Source organism: Henckelia pumila, chromosome 3, assembly GCF_033568475.1.
Source record: "Henckelia pumila isolate YLH828 chromosome 3, ASM3356847v2, whole genome shotgun sequence".
Taxonomy (NCBI): Eukaryota; Viridiplantae; Streptophyta; class Magnoliopsida; order Lamiales; family Gesneriaceae; genus Henckelia; species Henckelia pumila.
The window spans coordinates 162083004-162106001 of NC_133122.1; the positions used below are offsets into that span (position 1 = coordinate 162083004).

General features: G+C 36.4%; 1 protein-coding gene across 1 annotated transcript; it reads right to left on the reverse strand.

The window, feature by feature from the left end:
- Nucleotides 1-693: 693 nt before the first annotated feature.
- Nucleotides 694-1868, reverse strand: LOC140889865 (uncharacterized). The gene is made up of 3 exons (XM_073297604.1): nt 1838-1868; nt 1314-1703; nt 694-1208 (listed from the first exon to the last, which is right to left on the reverse strand). The coding sequence occupies exons 1-3, from the start codon at nt 1866-1868 to the stop codon at nt 694-696; spliced, it is 936 nt and encodes a 311-aa protein (XP_073153705.1).
- Between the last annotated feature and the right edge of the window lie 21130 nt (nt 1869-22998).

A 22998-nucleotide genomic window follows, 5' to 3' on the forward strand; every position in this document is an offset into this window, starting at 1 on the left:
CTTGACTTTAAAAGATGCAGAAATGGTTTCTGTACACATTGGTGAAATTGGTTTATCAATCTGAGTCACGATGAATTTTATATTAATTTCTGAACATGCGGGCTTTGCTTGTCAGGCTTGAACTTATGACTAATGGGCCCTAAGCTGTTAGCAGCCCACATTATAAATAAGTTGTTGCAGTACAGAAATTATAGAACAGAGGCATAATTTCGAAAACACTAGGGTTTTCTCTCTAGTGGCCGCTGCCCCTCTCCTCTCTCTGTCAGAAAAATCCAGCCTGTGAATTTTGAATTTGCAGTCTGGTTTAACGGATCAAATTCGTTAATTCTCATTGTAGAAACTTCTGATAGACTTTCTAGTGCAGTCTATCAGAGGTATTAAACTTCTGTTCGTGGACCTGATTGAAGAATTGTTCGTCCATCAGTTCCTGGGATATACAACAAGAGCAGAGTTATCTGTTGGTGTCCATAATCTCGTTTCGAGATTCAAGGTAAAAATTTAATTGTTATTTAATTTTTACACGCACAATTTAATCGTAAAGTTTTGATACCCATGATATGGAATCGTTCCATACAAAATTTTAAAACTTCCGCTGCACCGGGTATCAATTCTGATTGATCTGAACACCGTTTTCCAACAAACCTGAGTATAACCTTGAGCAACCAAATTTTTTTTATTCCTAATGATGTTTCCTTATTCATCGATTTTGTTTTTGAAAATCCATTTTGTACCGATGACATTTCCATGATCAGGAGGTGGAACAAAAAACCACACATCATTTCGGACAAATTGCTCAAGTTCCTCATGCATAAAATTTACCCAAAATTCATCATTCAAAGCATCATTGGCATTCTTAGGTTCAATATTGGAGACAAAACAAGAATGCATTACCTGCGAGTACACAGAACTCATGCATACAAACCCAACCATCTTGCGGTAGTCCACTTTGTCCTTAGCTCGGGTTTGCCTAGTTCCATAAACATCTCCAATAATCTGTGACGAAGGACAATTTTTTTGTTTCTTGCTTGGAATGTCCTTTTCAATAAATAACTCAGTTTCTTCATCACTTTGATGATTATCCTCATGATCAGTTTCTGCTGGAACTGGTGTTGTGCTTGATGTTGTAACATCAGGGACAACACTGGGTTCTTCAACAGTAAATTCCAGCAAGCCTTCAACATCATCTTCAGCAGTTTTGCCCTCAAAATCTGCAAAATCATCAAAAACAACATTAATAGATTTCATAATTATTTTGGTTCTAAGGTTATACATCCTATAAGAATGACTATTAGTAGCATAACCAAAAAACATACACTTATCAATCTTGGAATCAAATTTTTCTATGTGATTTCTATTATTCAAAACATAACACACACAGCCAAAAACATGAAAGTAATTGAGATTTGGCCTCTTTCCCATAAGAATCTCAAAGGAAGTCATAGTAGAACCATTTCTCAAATAAACATGGCTAGAAATATGGCAAGTCGTGTTCAATGATTTTGCCCAAAATCTCTTGGAGATATTCTTTGATTTCATCATCACCCTAGCCATCTCTTGCAACGTTCTATTCTTCCTTTCAACTATGTCGTTCTGTTGAGGAGTTTTTGAAGCAGAGAACTCTTGAGATATGCCCTTCTTGTCACACAAGGACGAAAAAGATGAGTTCTCAAATTCCTTTCCATGATCAGTTCTGATCCTTGCTACTGTCGAGGCATGCAAGTTAGTGATCTTATTGAAAAATTCTTAAAAACATCAAAAGTTTCTGGCTTTTCTCTAATAAATCTTACCCATGTAAAACGAGAAAAATCATCAACACATACCAAAGAATACTTCTTACCTCCATAGCTTTCAACATTCATAGGACCCATTAAGTCCATAAGTAAAAGTTCAAGGCACCGTGTTGTCCCATAGTGTTGTAACACGGGGTGCGACACATGGGTCTGCTTACCTTTTTAGAATGCACCACAGATGTATGGAACTCAAGACTTTAAATTTTGCAGTCCTCTGACAGCCTCAAACTTACTCAAATTCTTTAAAGTCTTGAAATTCACATGACCAAGCTTTTGGTGTCATAGACTAAACTCATCGACTTTTGAGTGTCTACAAGCCAATTCCTCACCGAGTTGGTAACAGTTGTCTGCTGATATTGTACCTGTAATGATACATCGATTGCATTATCAAATACTTCACAATTATTCTTATCAAACATCACATGCAAGTCATCATCACACAATTGACTAATCGAAATTAAATTCGCATTAAATCCTTCAAAATGCAACACATTGTGAAGCTTTGGAAACCCTTTCACATTGAGTGTTCACTTGCCAACAATTCTTCCTTTTGCACCACCTCCATAGGTCAATCTACCACCCATTTGTTCAATGTATTCCGTGAGGTGATCTTTCAAACCTGTCTTGTGACGATAGCTTCCACTATCAAAATACCAATTTCCTGCAGTGTTATCTTTCAAGGAATTATAAATAACAAAACACTTAGCATCAGACTTTGGTACCCAAATTTTATTTGTTGTGGGTCCTATTTTGTCAGTGTTGCGCTTGGTGTTGTGCAACACGGGGGGAAACATCTGCTTAGACTCCCACAAAATATAGTCACTTTTGAGTTTGTGATAAAATAGTCTGATATGACCAGGTTTGAGACAGTAATGACAAACAAAAGGCAGCTTCCATTTTTTTGGCTTTGGGACAGAAACAGTTTTCTCAGAAATAGGTTTCTTACCTTGAGAAGCAACTGAAGGATGGTTCAAAGTATTGCTACCTTCCTACACAAACATTGGTGATTTAGATGATTCACCAATTTCAAACACACTATTTTTAAAACCAATTCCAAACTTATCATCTTTACCCATAGTTAAAATAGCGTCAAGTTTGGTTGAACTTGAATTAAATCTGGCAAGAGTTGTTTTTGCTTTTTCAAGTTCACTGTTCAGCAACCCCAATTCCAGATCTTTCTTGCTCATGAGAACTTCCAGCCTAGCCACAACAACTTTCAATTCAGCATTCTTTTTAGAGATAGTTGTGTTTTTTAACTTTTTCCTCTTGATTCAGTCAGTATACAACTCCTCATAAAGTTTCTAGACGCCTTCTAGAGTAAACTCTTCAGCTACCTGTTCTTCATTATTACTGGAATTATCAAAATTAGAAGCCACAAAACATACAGATTTTTGAAATGTATTGCGCCCAGGTGTTACGACACCGGAGCCAACACTGAGTGGATTTATTTAAAAAAAATTCTTGCCTTCCAGCAAAGCAGTAAAATATATAAGGTCTACCTATTCACCTTTTTTCTGTTCTTCCTTAGAATCCTCATCACTCAAGGAGACATTCATACCTTTTCGAAGTCGATTGGCACATTCATATGCATAATGTCCATATCCACGACATTCCCTACATTGAATATTATCAAAATTCTTACTAGAGGACTGATTCTGACTCTCATACATTGGACGAGGTCCTCGATTAGTCGCTGGTTTTTGAGGTTTTTATATCGTAGGTAGATTAGGAAATTTTGAAGGTTGTGCACCTTTCTAACTTTTCTTCTTTTCTCTCATCACCTTAAGATAATCACCAAATTTCTTTGTGATCAAGGAAATAGAGTCGTATCCCAGATCAGATTCACCAACTTCCTGCTTCATCTCAAAAAAATCATTGTAAGAATCATTAGACACTTGAAAATGAATGGGCTTACCTTTATAGTCATCTTCTAATTCCATCTACATCTCATATGTGCGAAGAGAACTTATTAACTCACACAAACCCATTATAGATGTATCCTTGGATTCATCTATAGCTCAAACTTTAGTGTGGAACCTTTTTGGAACAGAACGAAGTACTTTGCACACAAGTCGTTCGTCGGAAATAGGATCACCAAGAACAGATGCTTCATTATCAAGGCTGTTCAATCTAGCATTGTATTGCATGATGGTCTCATTTTCCTCCATTCTTAGTTTCTAAAATTTTAAGTTAAAAGACGCATCCTTGTCTTCTTAATACTTTCCGAGCCCTCACAATGAGTCTGAGTTTTGTCCTAAGCATCCTGAGTAGAGACACAAGTACAAATCACAATAAACATATTATTGTCAACAGAGGTAAAAATAGCATTAATAACTTTAGCATTAAAATTAGCCAAGGAAATTTTATCAGCCATCCATTGTGCTCTAAGTTTGGGTCCACCCCCTTCTTCATTTCTCATTGGTGGTGACCAACCATCTCGAACACGTTGCCAAGCCTTGGAATCAATAGATTGTATGTACATGCTCATCTTTAGTTTCCATGGGCCGTAATTTGTCCCATTCAAAATTGGTGGACGAATTGAAATATTGGAGTACGGAGTATGCATTCCAAACCTGCAACAATAACCAGGAACTCACTTAGTAAAGTCAAGTGATGGCTCTGATGCCACGTGAAAAAAGTAGTGTATGCAATTTGTTATGTAAAACAAGCAGTGTTGTACTTGGTGTTACAATACTAAAGACAACACCCTAATTTTACACAAGTATAAAAACTCGTGCGGGTGCCTTAGGGCTAAATATCACTAAAAAAGATAAGATTAGTCTTACAAAGCAATAGTAGTGATTTTAAGAAAAGTCAATAAATCCTAAATTTCTCAACAAGTTGAGAAATCAAATTTTCATACTAAATAAATTAGAGTAAAACAAATAGATGCAACTCTCGTAGCCTAAATTTGAAGAGACAATAAAGATCTTCAAACAACACTATTCTCTAAGTGTTGTCTCCGATTTTTTCAACACCAACGGCAACACGGGGACAAGAAATAACGATGATTGCAAAATCTTCTTCAAAAATATCCAACTCTTTGATCGGAATTCTTCAATCAATGCTCCAAGAGTTTTCGTCTGAAGCTCTAACTTGTGCGTGGAAATCCTCTTTAAATATATTTGAATCCAAGATAATTTGATTTCCATGAATAGAGTCCTACATGAATAAGGAAACAATTATAAGTAGGAATACAACTCTATTAATCATATCAAATCATATCTTGATAATATCATATAAAAAAATATATCAAAGAATTTCCTTATCTATATTTGATCATGGTAAATATATTCCACATAGATTTCAAATTGCACAAGGAATATTTACCAAATCTAATTACTTGTCTAGAAAGCAAAATCAAATAATATGAGATATTCACAAGACCGAGAATTTCAAGGAATAAAAATTCCTTTCATATTTCATCACCTAAGATGTCAAGTTTTTACTATGTGTTCATATTATGTCATAATTTTGAGTTTCAAGCTTTTTATGATAATGTTTATATGAATTTTTTTGCTGAACCTTTGGAATCACTATACTTGAATGGTGTAGGTAATGACGATTATTTAGATGATTTCATCGATGATTATGAAAATGGGCATGAAGTGGAGCATGGAGTCGGGCTGGTGGGCGATGCATGAGTGCGATATCTATTGAAGGAATGTGGAGTAACAATATTTTTTTTTGAAAGGAGAGAAGTTTTAGTATTTATCTTTTAATGGCCATGTTTGGAAAAATTTGAAGATTTTATATTTCATTATTTATGATGCACTTTTAAATACTTTTATTTAATGAAAAAATTTTATTTTCGAAAATTTTTCCGCAAAGATTTAAGTATCTATGTCTTAGTAACGTTCCAATAGAATTTGGGACGTTACAAGGACAGTGTTCGGATCTGGAATGTTACAGTATTGTATCATATTTCCAAAAATAAATGTATTGAGAGCATAAGACAAATAACAAAAGACCAAAAAAAATGTACTTATATCTAGAATAAGACAAACTAAAAAAAATGATACGATAAAAGAAGACATGACAAAATTTAGTTCATTTTTTAAAAAAATTATTGAACAAATATGTTTATTTCAAAATCGATTACATATGAATAATATCTAACATGAATTTGTCAAAAGTTATAATACCATTGTAGGTGTCAAATGGGCTAGGCAGGGCGGGGCGGGTTGGGCCGGCCCACTTTTTAGGCTGGTTGGGAAATGTGTTGCTCGCTCCACTGCCCCAATAACAGAGACGCATCAAAACGGGGTGGGCTAGGGCATCGACTCATCAAGTCATTACCTCCTCGTTCATTCTTCGCCTCTTCTTATTTCTCGCAGCTTCTTCAACAGCGTACGACATCCTCGACGTCGATCCTTATTCTATTGGGTGTTCTCTTATTTTGTTTTTGTTTTGTTTTTCCTCGTTCTCTGACATTCTCGGTGTTCTCTCTTTAGTTTTATTGTCTCTTGTTCTTGTTTGGGTTCTCTTTTAGCAAAATCAATTTGGGTTTTAATGGAATACAACTACAAGTGAGTTAAACTAATTTATGGAAATTTGTTGAATCTTATTGTATTGGGATGCAATAATTGTCCCTGCTGGGTAGAAAAATTGAACCATGGTGCTTGGGCTGCTGTACTGTTTAAAAGATTTGGGCTGCACCATTACCATCAGCTATAAATTTTGGTAAAGCGACAAGCGCTTGGTTCTACAATTGGTATCAGAGCCAAGGTCATGGGTTTGATTCCCATTGATTGAAAGGAGTGCAATTATTAGGAGAGATATTGTTGGGGTGCAATAATTGTTCCTTCTAGATAGAGCAATCGATTCATGGTGCTTGGGCTGATGTGCGGTTTAAAAGATTTTATTTTCACCATTACCACCAACTATAGCTTTTTGTAAAGAGGCAAGCGCTTGATCCTACATATTGGCTTTGCTTGTGAGATATGTACAGATATTTGATTTGCTATTTGAGGTGTGTTTTACGTGGGGTTCGTTGCATGTTCTCATTTTGATTCTCCGAGAAATTTCCTGCTCTTTTTGGTTCCCAACCTTTTTTGTGTCAATGTACGGAGAGTCGAGCTGATTGTGTAGAAAGTTTGATCACAGCAAATATAAATGTTTGCTCATTGCTTAAATTGTAGTTGTTAGATTTAATTTCTAGGAGTTGATTTTAGGATTTTTATTCCTCTTATTTACAGCCTCCATCAGGTCAATAATGTTGACATTTAGTTGTCACAATATATCTGGCTTCTCTACAATATAAACAGGAAAAAAACTACTTTATTATTGCTACATAATATAATTTCATGATGGCCTAAAGAATGTTAAATTTTGTCTTGTTATTGACTGAAAACAGATCTTTAGAAGTTTAATCAATCGTGAAAGGATCTATGTGACAAGAAAAGAAAACCAGTTGTGCATTGAAGGTCATGAATCAGCACCACTCAATTTTTAAATTCATCTTAAATTATATAAGTTTTAATTCAAGTTCGTATTTCATTTACAACATAGTATTTCACATAAAGCTTTCTCTTAATTATTCAACGGCGTTAACTGAAATTAATCTATTTATGTTCTAACTTTTTGATGAATAATATAATATAATTTACTTTAACTACTTTGAAAGAACTTGTATATCACGTTATTCTCTAATTGAGAATTTTAAATTTTGTCTTTCATTGACATGTTGTTAATTTGATCTTATCATGTTTATCTTAATTGATCAGCATTTAATATCTTATCTCTTGTTTAAAGATATGAATTACACCTTATCAAATTTGTTGATAAATTATTTTATCCTAACAAATTTGTATTTGAATTTTGGGTCGGATTTCCAAAAATATTAAATATCTATTTAAGAAGACAATCCTACACAAATGTTGAGTGCGGAGATTAGAGAACATAGAGTGCAGAAAAGAAAAGCTAATTACTGCAGAGATTCACAAGTTGAAGCTTTGAAGATCTGAAGAATTTCTGAAGTACTCCTTGTCGTTACACAGTGTTGCCGAGTAGTGTTGGAAACACTGAAGAATACACGAGTGAAATGTTGTTCCGAAATTGGTTCCTTGGTTTTTTTTTGTTTTTCGGCACATGTGTTTAGAACTTCCTATTGGTTTTTATATTCTAGTTTTTAGAAAGTTATTTATTTTCTCACCTAGTTGAGAAAAGTAGGTTTTCATATTCAATCACTAGTTGGTTTTTGTGTAAACTGGTTTGTTTTTTTCTAGTGATTATTTTTCCCTGAGGCACCGCACAAGTATTGATTACTTGTGCATAAATTTTTGTTTTATTTATTTACTTTTATTTAATCATTCCGCTGCGTAGTGTTTCTTGAAGTGTTGACCACACTAAGAGATAACCCTTACTCTGAAATTTATTGTTGGTATTTCTTGATCAAAACTGTCAAAACCCTTACAAGTGGCATCAGAGACATTCACTTGACGATACTAAGTGTGATTCTTCTTTTTGTGTTTTGACAGGATGGATTTAACACTTGTTGAATTTAAATAGGATACCAATGATTCTGATCAAGGGGATGAATCCATCGTCTTGCTTACCAAAAATTTTGGGGATTATCTTAGAAGGATGAGGGATACCAAGAAACCATAACAAAAATCCAAAGTCCCGGTCCCTCCTACTGCTAACATGCCCTTAAGAATTTGCATACCAGATCAAAATAAGTCACCAACTAAAGGTCAATATCAATCATAAATTGAGGGAAGCGTCCTTACCATAGCTAAGAGAATTGACTCCGTACAGTGTCATGAGTGCAAAGGATATGGGAACTTTGCAAATAAGTGTGTCAACAGATTTAGCAAGGGTATGAATGCCTCCTTGAGTGATTGTGAGTCTGAAGAAGATCATGAACCAGGAAAAGAAGAAACTCACAATGATCTAACTGTTCTGATGCAGAAGAAAATCAGTGTTGTCGTAGGTGTCACAACACTTGGCCACAACACTGTCCAAAAGCTATTTTGTCTGAATGCTTCAGTTACTAAAGACTCGATTAATCAGGATGCTGATGAGGATGAGTTATCTTTGGAAAATGTGCAGAAGATGTATGAAGTGTTGTTTGCTGATTGGGTAACAAGGAACAAGTCAAACACTGCTCTATCAAAAGAAAACAGTGAACTAAAGGCAGCAGTTGCTAGATTTGAAGTTCTTCTAAGCAAGAATGATTTGGAACTATGCAAGATCAAAGAAGAACTTGGAAGATCTAATGAAACTCTTGCAAAGTTTAATTCAAGCAAGACCAAGGTGGAATCCATATTGATAATGGGAAAAGATGACAGAGTTGTTCTAGGCTTTGAGAACATCAAGTTTGAAGTAGGGGAATCATCAAAAACTATTTTTATCAAAGATAACTGTAATTCTGGTAGTGTTCCATATGCAACTCCTAAGGCAAAATCAAAAGCTCAAGTTCCTGCTCAGAAAGTAAAGAAAATAAAGCATAGATTTGTTTGTCATTACTGTCACAAGAAAGGTCACATCAAGCCTTATTTTTTTAAGCTCAGGTATGACTATATGTACTAGAATACCAAGAAAGTGTTGCGACTAGTGTTGCCAAAACTGCACCAAAACAATGCCAAGAGGAAAAATACTGTGAAAAAGGTTTGGGTACCAAAAGATAAATCCAACTGTAATGTTGTTTATACTTCCTTGAAAACTAATGTTTCAGGTCATTGGTACTTTGACAGTGGGAGTTCATGTCACATGACAGGATCGAAGGAGTATCTTACTGATTATGCTGAACAAGATAAAGGAAAAGTGACATATGGAGGAGGAGCTAATGGAAAGATTGTTGGTAGAGGCACATTGAATGTGGAAGGACTGCCCAGACTTCACAATGTCTTACATGTTGAAGGATTGAATGCTAATCTTATTAGCATTAGTCAATTTTGTGATGATGATCTTTATGTAAAATTTGATAAGAATCTTTGTGAAGTGTTTGATAAGAATAATGCATGTGTTTTGACAGGTTCCAGATCATCTGACAACTGTTATCAACTTGGAGAAGATATTGCACGCAAACACACCAAAGTTGATGATTTGGACTTGTGGCATCAAAAGTTAGGACATTCTAACTTTAGAGCCCTGAAGAAACTAAGCAAGTTTGATGTTGTACGCGATCATAGAAGAAAAATAGTTGAATATGAGATAGATGATCTGCTGGAATTCTCCAAACCTCAAGAAAATCCAAGTGTTGCCCCAAGTGTTGTTACACCCAGCACAACACCTAACACAACACTACCTCTGTCCTTGACAGATCTGGATGGTGATCAACATTTTGATGATATAGAGGACACTGATGGTATAGTGAACAATGATGGAAAGGACATTCCCAGTAAAATCCAAAAGAACCATCCATCATCACAAATAATTGGAGATTTACATGGAAACATACAAACCCAAAGAAAAGAGAAGGTTGACTATTGAAAGATGAGTAGGTTAGTATGCATGAGTTCCGTGTACTCACAGGTAAATCACTTCTGTTTTATATCTAATATTGCGCCAAAGAAAACACCTATGGAGTCGAGTGAAAAGCTGTGCAAGGACAGTGTTGCGGACTGTGTGGACAACACTGGGTACTACAACATTATTGGTACTATTTTGTTTTTGAATGCTAGTCGTCCTGATATTATTCTCAGTATGTGTTCGTGTACCAGTGTTTATTGTGATAATTCGAGAGAAATTGACATTTCAATGAATCCATCTAAACTCTCTCGCACAAAACACATTGACATTGGACATCACTTTATTCAAGATTTAGTAGAGAAAGGTTTGATCCATATGGAGTTTGTTGGAACAAATAACCAACTGGCAGATATATTCACAAAATAATTAAATTTTGAGAGATTCTCCAACTTAAGGAAATCTCTTAGCATGTGTTCATTATAATCGCTTACGGTTGTTGTCCCCAAGTGTTTCCAACACTGAAAGACAACACCAAACATGCATGTGCATTTTTAGGACTTTAGGCATACTGCATTTTCATCTTGTCCTATGTTTTTCACTGTTTGATAACATTGACTAACATGTTGTAGTTTTTCTGCAAAAGTTGTTTTTAGATCACACTTGCCATGATAATGTGCTCTAACTAAACCACGGAGTATTTGATGGATGTTCGTGTATTCCATGATCTTGTCCCATGTGAAAAGTGGTTTCGCAAATTTAGAGTTTAGTTTGATAAAATTTCATTGACCAATCTGTCATGAAAATCAAACTCCTAGAAAAATCAAAAGAAAATTGGAAAAAGCTACCTAAATGAGTCCGAGAAAGACCCTTTTTTTAGTGTGCAGGCTACAACTTCTGAACCAAAAAAAATAATAATGATACATGGCTCTGAAAGTGTGAAAAAATCATCAAAATAAATTTTGAAGACAACAGTGTTGCTGGAAGATGTTTCCAACACTAGTGCTTAACATGTAGTGTGCACACACTCTACATGCATTTTATTGTTGAATCACATTACATTTTGTTTTAGGCATAACTTAGGTCATGCATATATCATAAATTGTGAATATTTCATGTTCAGGGGTTAACGTTCTAAACAGAAAAAATAAGGTGAAATACAATATTTGCTAAAAATTGATATTCTGTTATTGATAATGTGAAACCTCGGTTCTAGACATCTAATCTCGGATTAAACAATAAGTAAGCATACAATATCCAATATTAAAAGCAATAGAAGAAATTTTTTTTTAAAAGAACATGCTCGGACCCCGTGCACACATCCGTGCACGGGTCCGTTCATTTAAATCAAGCTCACACGGACCCCGCACCACCTCCGTGTCCGGGTCCGTGCTTAAACATTGCACTAAAAACCTGAGTTTCTTTCCAACCACACGGACCCTCACCTGGAGGTGGCACGGGGTCCGTGCACTAAAAAATAAGCACACTATAAAACTTGCGAAGGGACACGGACCCTTGCACGGACGTGGCACGGGATCCGTGCCCTGCTGCACCAGAAAAATTTAAGCTTCAGCAGAACAAAATCCATGCTAACACAATCCAATTCTTCAATTCCACAATGCTACAAATTCAATAAAACTTGCATAAATAGTACAAGGTAGATCTAGAGTTGTACAATCTCAAACTTAGTAGAGCATGCTTCAGTCTAGCTTATTCAATACAATACATAACGAGTACCAATACAATCTAAGTTCGATTACATATTCGACTTCTAAAACACCAAGTCCTCACTTTTATCAACTCAACCATATAGCCATGCGATCTCTGACTCGGTCCCGCCCCACCTGTTTCCAAGCACACATACGAAGACAAGACAACAGGCGGATAAACCGGTGAGAATAATATTCCCAGAATAAGCAACAAACATGCAATATCAATTAATATATCAACTCATGATATACAAATATCAACAATGCAATTCAAGAGGAATCTAAAATGAAGTGCATGATTTTAAAGTCCGGGATTATCAAGTCTGGATAATCAAAAGGTACTCCGGTTATTCTTTTCCTCTAATGGGATTGCGAGGATGAAATATCCTACAAATCACGCCGACTCTCCCTTCGAGGTGGATAGTGCATATTTCAATCCTCTAGACTCTGAAGCAATTATAGAGAGTTAAGTCGGTCATTGTAGTAAACGCCTACCAATGACCTCTACTATAATTCTCAGAACATCTAATTCAAAATGAAATGAATCAATTGGCTCAATGTGAATTCAAGTGCAAATCGTAACTCATTAAATAAATTCAAGTAATTCAATTAACATGCAAGTATGTGATTTCTCCGGAACACTCGAATCAATTCGGATTTGAGTCACTCGTTCCATTCCAGTCTAAGTCATCTTATACCTCTTTTGATGCTTCACAAGCTTCAACTCTGTAAAACAACAATTACTTATTCAAAACTCATTCAAACTTCCATAATCGATAATAAGAAATCGATACTATACCGGCTTCAATCTTCAAAATGATTCAACCCCTACAACCTCGCAACTCAATGGCCTTCGAATGAATCCATAAAAGAATTAATAAAGGCTCGAGATCAAAATCGACATTCAAACTTGACGGAATATGGCTCAAATCAACTCAAATCAAACTATATCCCTCAACTCAAACCGGCGGCATAATGGCTATATTCTGATCAATCCGAAATCACAAACATCAGTAATTACATCGAATACACTCAAACCAATATCACATCATCAATAAAAACTCAAAACAAACAAATCTCAAAACCCAAATTCTTGAAATTTAACAATAAATTCGTAACAAATCCGAACAACACTCTAATTCCTATCTGACAGAGAATAAACGATAATAGCTAGCTTGAGAACAACCTCTCCAAAAATCAATCGATTCTAACAACCTTCAAAAATTCGAACATCGCAGAAATGGAAGAATCTTTCTTCAGAACGGAGCTCTCAATGCTGTGATTGCTAAACCACCTTCAGATTTAATTTCTAACGGGCGGATCGACTGAAAATCGGAATTTGAAAGCTTGAAGAAGAACTTGGGCGTCTACAATGGAGGAAAGGCGATGGAGGAGGAAGGTGAATGAAGAATACAAGTCAAACCAAGTATAAATATCTAATAAACTCCATATTTGCATTTGTCCCTGAAAATTCCAAAAATTGCAAAATAGACCCTGATCAAAAAAATCGGCTCTTGAATTCTGTAATCTCCGATTATCTCAAATAAACTCAATTAAGATAAATTTGGGGTGTTACAATTCTCCCCCTCTAAGAAGAGATTTCGTCCTCGAAATCAAATACGGTTTCAAAACAAGGACGAGATAGAATCAAAAGACTGCAATAAGAATTCACTCCTCACAAATAAGTCCAGAAATTCTGCTCCAATTCGAACTCTGTCTCTCAAATACTCCTTCAAGTCCGAAACACCATCACTGCACTTATCAAAAACTGAATTCGGTTAGTCTCGAATCTGCTTCTAATTCTGGTCAAAACTCTGAATCATTTTTCTCAAGAAATTCGGCATCTCAACAATTAAAGAACATAAGAACTCTTGTCGATTAATTCCGCAACACTCCGTTCGTCTATCGAAAGTCGTCTCATTCTCGTCAGAAAATCCTTATATGCTCAGAAACAAATCGAATCATCTCTAGTTCTAACTGATGTGACACACAAAAAAAATCATCTCGAATTAACGGGGATCTTCCTCTCTTCTCATACAACTCTTGAAAAGTGCCTTCAATAATTCATCAAATAGTTGTCGTTGTACGAAGTCTCCACAAGAATCAAGGATTCTTTCAACTAGTGCTAAGTCGAGCACTATAACTCATGGCATCTCCTCTACGTTTGTCTCGTCTGATTAGACTATCCGTCGTTCTGAGGATATTGAAATAAAATACGTTGTAATCAAACAAAAAATGTCTCTTCGAAGTCTAAGCCGAAAGAACGAGTGCATCGAGGATCTCAGTCTAAACTGACAGACTTCGGCAAAACATGACATCTGATGACCTCTGATTAAAATATCAATCCTCTGGTCCTGACTGAAAGTCATTTTGTATAGAATACGGTAGCAGATTTCATCAATCGGTCAATCAAAATAAAATAGTAGATAAAATAAGAACAATCCTTCGACGTCTAAGATTAGAAAAGATCGCGGAAATCTCCTCGTAATGAAACGATGCCAAATTTTCCAATCAATAAGATCGCTGCGAGCTCAAGTTCAGAGCCAGACCTTGAGTCTCGAGCATCTTCAGCTGACTCGATGTATAGAATAGAGCGTGATTCCTCTGAATAAGAGTATATCCAAATTCTCGATAAGAAGAAATATCGAGTACTGAAAGATCGTCCGTATTGAATTCAAGAATACTGGAGTTCTGATCAACAGAAATTCCATCACCAGATCATACGATCGAGGAAATTTTAACTCGATCCAATCAGAATTCAGACATCGAATAATAGCATACAACTGCTCGGCACCAAAATCTGAAATACTATTCTCAAAAGCTCTGAACGATCAGTACAATTCTTATTCCAAAACGACAAGAAAAAAAACATTGATAAGAATTCCTGGCTTCAACTAATACTTCTGAAAGATCCGGTTAATAGAAAATTTAACAACACTACATGAGTGTTCGTCACTTTAAATGACCCGACAAAAGTTAGACGCACGATAAAGATTAAACATATTCTTCAATAAGAAGGAAAGAGACTCACCAGTATCTATCAGTCCAAAAAGAGCAAAAAAACCCAAATCGAACGTTTACCTATTATGTCATTATCGGGTAGAGCCTGAGCCTGATCCTCAGTCAGAGCATAAACTCGTGTCTGCTGTCTGAGAGGTTGGTTCGCATGATGGTTACCTTCCTGTCTATTCTGCTGCTGAGGTTGAAAAGAGTGGACCGCAGATGCTTGCCGCTGAGGCTGAGCTGTCTGTCTCGAAGAACTTCCACTCTGTGCTTGCTCAGAGCCCCGCTGAGGACATGATCTGGCAAAGTGCCCCGCCTGGTTACAGATATAGCAGCTTCCAAAAATACCTCTACACTGATCACTGGAGTGACAACCTCCGCAATTGGCACAAGACATGCCTGACTGACTCGAACTCTGTCCCGATCCAAACTGCCTCGAGCCACTCAAGCTCAAAGAACTTCTTTCGTGCTCCTTAAACTGCTTCCTCTTCGGATGATAGTAATCTTTCATATTACCTCCACTGCTACCACCCTTAGAACTCGATGGTTGATTCTGAAATTGAAAATATTGATACTGGTAATGAGGTGGTTGGTTATAAGACTGACTAGGTTGTTGAGGCACAACTGGAGCTCCTCTCTTTCTCCACAAACCTGCTTCAGCTCCTTTTACATGATTCATGGCATCCGCAAAATTATCAGGACTAGCAGCGTTTACCAATGTGAAGATATCAGGGTTCAAACCATTAATGAACTGATCGGCTTTTGCTTCTTCGTTGTCGGCAATGTGCGGTACAAATCTCAGCAAACTATCAAACTTGGATACATAATCCTCGATATTCAAGTTCCCCTGCCTCAGATTGGCAAACTCGGCTCCCTTATCCTTTCGGTACGAAACTGGGAAAAACCGCTTATAAAACTCAGATTTGAAAAATTCCAGTTAATAGCTGTACCTCGATTTTTCATGGCTCTCTTTGCCGTGATCCACCAGTTCTTAGCAACACCCCGAAGCTGATGAATAACCAACCTGGTTCTGCGGTCATCAGTATAGTCAAGGGAATCAAACAATTGATCAATGTCGTCCAACCAGCTCTCACAGTCAATAGGAATCTCTGTACACTGCAACAATGGCGGGTTAAACAACTGAAACCTCTTCAGTAAGGTTTCCATAGGCGTTGTTGTGGCATCCATCTGATCAGTTTCGGTACTAGCTTGCTCGTTTGGAGGAGTAAGTGGCGGTGGGTTTCTGTTAATTACTCGACAAGGACCCATCTGATAATCAAAGGTTAGGACACAAGATATCTCAATCGCTGCAATTCGGTGCCCTTCAACCTCTCAAAATTTTGGATACAAGTCGATAAACAAAAACAGTTATATTCGGTGCCCTTCAACCTCTCAGAATTTTGGATACAAGTCGATAAACAAAAACAGTTATATCTCAAGTAGTCCATGCTTTATAAATTAAATCACATAATCATGTAATTCAAACAATTCTCAATAATAAAGCATGCTCTCATGAGATTTAAATAAACAATTAAATAACTCAATCACATGCGAGGAGCCAATTCAAGTGGACTAGATCTACCCCGCTCACTTCTAGTTCAACCAAAAACTTATTGCTCTGATACCAATTAATGTGAAACCTCGGTTCTAGACATCTAATCTTGGATTAAAAAATAAGTAAACATACAAGATCCAAGATTAAAAGCAATAGAAGAAATTTTTTTTTAAAGAACATACCCGGACCCCGTGCACACATCCGTTCATGGGTCCGTGCATTTAACTGAGGCGCACACGGACCCCGCACCACCTCCGTGTCCGGGTTCGTGCTTAAACATTGCACTAAAAACCTGAGTTTCTGTCCGACCACATGAACCCTCACCCGGAGGTGGCACGGGGTCCGTGCACTAAAAAATAAGCACACTATAAAACTTGCGAAGGGACATGGACCCTTGCACGGACGTGGCACGGGGTCCGTGCCCTGCTGCACCAGAAAAAGTTAAGCTTCAGCAGAACAAAATCCATGCTAACACAATCCCATTCTTCAATTCCACAATGCTATAAATTCAATAAAACATGCATAAATAGTACAAGGTAGATCTAGAGTTGTACGATCTCAAACTTAGTAGAGCATGCTTCAGTCTAGCTTATTCAATACAATACATAACGAGTACAAATAAAATCTAAGTTCGATTACATATTCGACTTCTAAAACACCAAGTCCTCACTTCTATCAACTCAACCATATAGCCATGCGATCTCTGACTCGGTCCTGCCCCACCTATTTCCAAGCACACATACAAAGACAAGACAACAGGCGGATAAACAGGTGAGAATAATATTCCCAGAATAAGCAACAAACATGCAATATCAATTAATATATCAACTCATGATATACAAATATCAACAATGCAATTCAAGAGGAATCTAAAATGAAGTGCATGACTTTAAAGTCCGGGATTATCAAGTCTGGATAATCAAAAGGTACTCCGATTATTCTCTTCCTCTAATGGGATCCCGAGGATGAAATATCCCACAAATCATGCCGACTCTCCCTTCGAGGTGGATAGTGCATATTTCAATCCTCTAGACTCTGAAGCAATTATAGAGAGTTAAGTCGGTCATTGTAGTAAATCACCTACCAATGCCCTCTACTATAATTCTCATAACATCTAATTCAAAATGAAATGAATCAATTGGCTCAATATGAATGCAAGTGTAAATCTTAACTCATTCAATAAATTCAAGTAATTCAATTAACATGCAAGTATGTGATTTCTCCAAAACACTCGAATCAAGTCAGATTCGAGTCACTCGTTCCATTCCAGTCTAAGTCGTCTTATACCTATTTTTATGCTTCACAATTTTCAAATCTGTAAAACAACAATTAATCATTCAAAACTCATTCAAACTTCCTCAATCGATAATAAGAAATCGATACTATACCGGCTTCAATCTTCAAAATGATTCAACTCCTGCAACCTCGCAACTCAACAGCCTTTGAACGAATCTATAAAAGAAGTAATAAAGGCTCGAGATCAAAATCGACATTCAAACTCGACTGAATGCGACTTAAATCAACTCAAACCGAACTATAGCCCTCAACTCAAACCGACGACATAACGGCTATATTCTGATCAATCCGAAATCACAGAGAGCCGTAATTACATCGAATACACTCAAACCAATATCACATCATCAATAACAACTCAAAACAAACAAATCTCAAAACCTAAATTCTCAAAATTTAACAATAAATTCGTAACAAATCCGAACGACGCTCTAATTCCGATCTGACAGAGAGTAAACGATAATAGCTAGCTTGAGAAAAACCTCTCCAAAAATCAATCGATTCTAACAACCTTCAAAAATTCGAACATCGCAGAAATGAAAGAATCTTACTTCAGAACGGAGCTCTCAATGTTGTGATCGCTAAACCACCTTCAGATTTAATTTCTAATGGACGGATCGACAGGAAACCAGAATTTGAAAGCTTGAAGAAGAACTTGGGCGTCTACAATGGAGGAAAGGCGATGGAGGAGGAAGGTGAATGAAGAAGACAAGTCAAACAAAGTATAAATATCTAATAAACTCCATATTTACATTTTAGTCCCTAAAAATTCCAAAAATTTCAAAATAGACCCTGATAAAAAACAAATCGGCTCTTGAATTCTTTAATCTTCGATTATTTCAAATAAAGTCAATTAAGATAAATTTGGGGTGTTACAGATAATGTTTTAGTGGAGTTGAGCCGATGTGGTGTTATTTATGGGAATTTTCGGGCTGCTTTGAATATCGGATTATTGCCATAATTGGGTTGAATTTTATTTTCTCAAATTCATAAGTTTTACCTATTAAATTTGATCCCGTTGATAAGTGTTTTGGTATGAGTTTTTTTGAAGGTGAAGGATGATTGTGGAATTTTTTGTTCTGTTCAATGGACGATTTGTTCATCCTATGTTTTTCACAAATTGGATTAACATCACATTCGTTGTTTTTGTTGTTTACTCTCTAACTCCCTTCTCAATATTTTTATTTCATGGGACACATTAATGTTGCTCCTTGTGTTACAGCACCGGAGGTTCTTACTCTTGTCTATGAGATTCTGGAATCACATGGTTTTACTTGAGACATTATGAGTCAATGTCTCTGGTTGGTAAAGAATTGAAGGTTTCTTCTATTTTGGTGAAGGGAAAGAGGAATATAGACCTAACTTGGTCTATATTTGGTGTTGAGTCGTGTGTTGCTAACACGATATGTCAACACATGTGAAGCTCCGTGCTACACTGCTCCTGTCACTGATTTTTTACAGTTCACTCATTGTGTACTATGAAGCCTTACTTGCTGAGTATTGTTTGTTGTTTGGACTGAAAGTTTCTGGACAAAAAGAGGGAGTGGAGACAAATGCTGCAAGTACTTCTGGAGCAAATGAAAATGATGAACCAAAATAATCAGGAGCTTTTTTTTTAATTCTTACTTTCTCTTATTGGTTCTCTTGTTTGCTCTGATTATTAATAAAATTGTTTTGCTCTGAAGTCTTAAATGTTGTATTGTTAAAGTTTCCAAGTCCTTTGATATACTTTTCTGCAACTTGCTGCTCTGATCTGTTAAGTGTTGAGAGTCAGTGTTGCCAACACTACTCCACAACACTTAGTGCTTACTTGATTAAATTCAGGGGAAGCATTAGTTATCCAACTCAGGGGGAGTTATTTGCACTTGTATGTGTTTTGTCCAAAAAGGAAAAAATTAGGAGATTAAAAGAACGTGTATATCACGTGTTATGAATATGTACTCCGAATTCTGAACAACACAACAACAACAATAGCAGCAGCAACAATGAACAAGTCGAGGCAAGAGAATCTCTCTATCCGCAAGATGAAATTGCCCGTTAACAGTGCTCAACGTTGGCGGCAATCGTCTCTAAGATACAACGACTCACGATCGAGATATAGCAGTACAACAAATATCTCGAACTTCAACGAACAAAAATATGTATCAACTTTTCTTTTGTGAGAGAGAGGGAAGAATTTTCAAAAAATATTCAAATATGATGTTTCACGTTATCAGATGTCCAAGTTCAGTTTTTCTGCATTATAACCATCGTATATATAGATTTATACACCAAACAACATGTTTGAAGGCCTAAGAATGCAACCCATGACAGAAAAAGCCCAAAAAGAGTCGTGACTTTTCGTAATACAGGAAGCGGGCTTGAGCGGTAAGTTTTTACCGCTCGAGCGTCAAACGCTCTATTGCACACTTTTGACGATGCGCTCGAGCGGTAAGATTTTACCGCTCGGACGGCCAACTTTAGCCAATATTTTTGTCCCACAGGTGGAGTGCTGCCCTCGAGAGATAATATTTGTCAGCTCGAGCGCACATAATAAAATAATAATAAATATTATTTTAACTAAATTTTATCCAAAAAGAATAATTGGATCATAAGACCTCACCCCACCTCACTGCCCCACGCCAAGCCGAGCCGACCGGTCGCATGCGCGCGTGTGTTAGTTGCATCGACTAGCGTCTTGTCTCTTTACAAAACATGCAGTGCCTTAGGGGCCCAATCCCATAATCCAAAGTTGGATTATATAAGGTGAAAAATACATTGGAGTTGTATCAATGTGGGACAAGTGATGGGCATGTTTGTGTTGCATATTTTATTATCATTTTATTGTCATTTGTGTGTGCATTCATTTGTTTTAATTTAGTTTTTGTTGGTTTTTCATACATCGTGTCTACATTACACGCTCCCATGTTTATTGTATAGGACGCAGCGTTTTGTCAAGGAAAAGATGGAAAATCTTTTGCGCGAGAATGAATTACGGAGCAGCAATGATCTGAAAATTATATTTAATTTTATAAAAGTCCAAATCCAATCTCCACTGTTTAGAATGCAGTTCAAGATGTTTTAAAGCCGCTGTCCAAATTTCAGCTCAATCCGATGGTTAGATTGTGAGATATGATTTTTTGAAAATTATCGCGCGCTGCAGAATAACACATGCGAGAGGAAGGCGCGCCCGCGCCATCCCTGGACGTGAAAAGAAGTGTAATTTCGTAGCTTAAGCGCGCCCGCGCTACTCTGTGCGAGAAATTGGCAGATTTTTGTAACTTTAAAACACTCGATTTTTCGGGCTTTCTTTGACGGGTTTTGAGGACATATACAAGAGATTTAAAAGACACAATAGAGAGGAGATCAGAGGGAACGAGGCAGACTTTAGACGGCTGAAGTAGAAGAGATCTGGAGGCGGCTAAGTTCTTCCTTGTTCTTAGTTTTTAATCTTTTAGTTTTTGTTCTTGGTTAAGGAAGACGAAACCCTTGAATTTATTTAATTTGTGAGATTCAGATTTTGATCGTTTAATTTGAATTGCGTATCAAGAGTTATTCTGAATTGATTTCCATGCTTGTGTGTGAGATTATAGGCCTGTGATTTCTATACAATCTACTGCTAAATTGGAATTCAAATCCGTAATTGTTTGAAACCTCTGATTTGTGAAGCAACTACAATTAATAATCGTCCGCTTGTGAGATTAGGAATTGTAGGGATAATAATTGACTAGGCTAATTCATCCGCTTGTGTATGGGTTGTCTAGATTTATCAGTTTTGCTAGTTTGAATGCTGCCGTGGGTTTAAATATAATCGCTTGAATTGAGTTAATTCATTGGTAAGGGTTAATTTAGAACGCTTGTGTCTAGTTAACTAAAATTAAGGTGAAACAGGAATCAAATTTCCAATGGTGAATATTCAATGAGAATTAATTATTTTTAGGGAATCGATGATCGAATGAATAATTTCAAGGGTGGAGTCGACTGATACCAAGAATTGTTTTTAATTATTTTATTTTGTTTTAAATTATTAGTAGTTAATTTTTAAAATCAAAAATCCCCTTTTTATTTAATTTCAGTATTTTTAAGAACACAGATAAATTTCACTTTCCTCGTGGGAACGATCCCTACTCTCGCTACTACATGTTTAATTGTTTAATTTGAGTTGGGTTAATTTGGGCGTGATACGACTAAGCGTTACCAACAAGCCATTTCCCCCCAATTCATTCACCAATTTTTCCAACAATTGGGACAAGCCTTTCAAGCCCATTTCAAGCCATTTCTTCCTACAATTCATTCAATATTTTCCAACAATCCCTCACATGAATGAATTTTACGTACGTTAGCTTTCTCACTAGAAAGTCTTTATGAGTTATTGTTACATCAGGATAGGTAGCTTGTGGCTTTGAACCTACCTTAGTAATATACTATAGGATTTACTAGTTGCATAGTGACGCGATGTCTTGAACTAGTCAATCGTTTATGTAAACCAAGTCAATAGTATTTACATAACAATACTCTAACATATTTTGTTCTCATGTTTTGTCCATTTCGGCCCTGGACCATATCTTAGAATCATAAGCATTTCAATCAAAGCGGCCAATACTTTGCACTCATATAGGTGATCTCTTATCAAGAGTATCATGCGGTACTCTACCTTATAGGTATAGGAATCATTAAAAGAAAACTTAACCTTACCACATGTTGCAGGTATTTTATACTTGGATGTTCTAGGAATGAGCGAATAAAGATTCCAAGTACTCAAACTAATATATATAACTTAGTTGTCTCATTGATCCAAGGTTTTGGGATCTCCAATTCTCAAGGTTGGGTTACCGCTATAAATATTTTATTTTGTGGATTTTAAACCCATTTCTCTTAGTAGTTTGTACATTTGATCTCTATTTATACTTTTTGAAAGCGGATCCGCAAGGTTTTCCTTTGACTTCACATAATCAACCGAAATAACCCCATTCGATATCAATTGTCTTATGGTATTGTGTCTCCGATAAATATGTCAAGATTTACCATTGTACATACTACTTTGTGCTCTTCATATTGCTGATTGACTGTCACAATGAATAGTATTGGAAGACACCGGTTTATTCTAATAAGGAATATCTTCTAGAAAGTTTCGAAGCCATTTGGCTTCTTCTCCAGCTTTATCTAAAGCAATAAACTCGGATTCCATAGTCCACCGAGCTATACCTGTTTGTTTAGAGGATCTCCATGACACCGCTCCTCCACCAATTGTGAACAC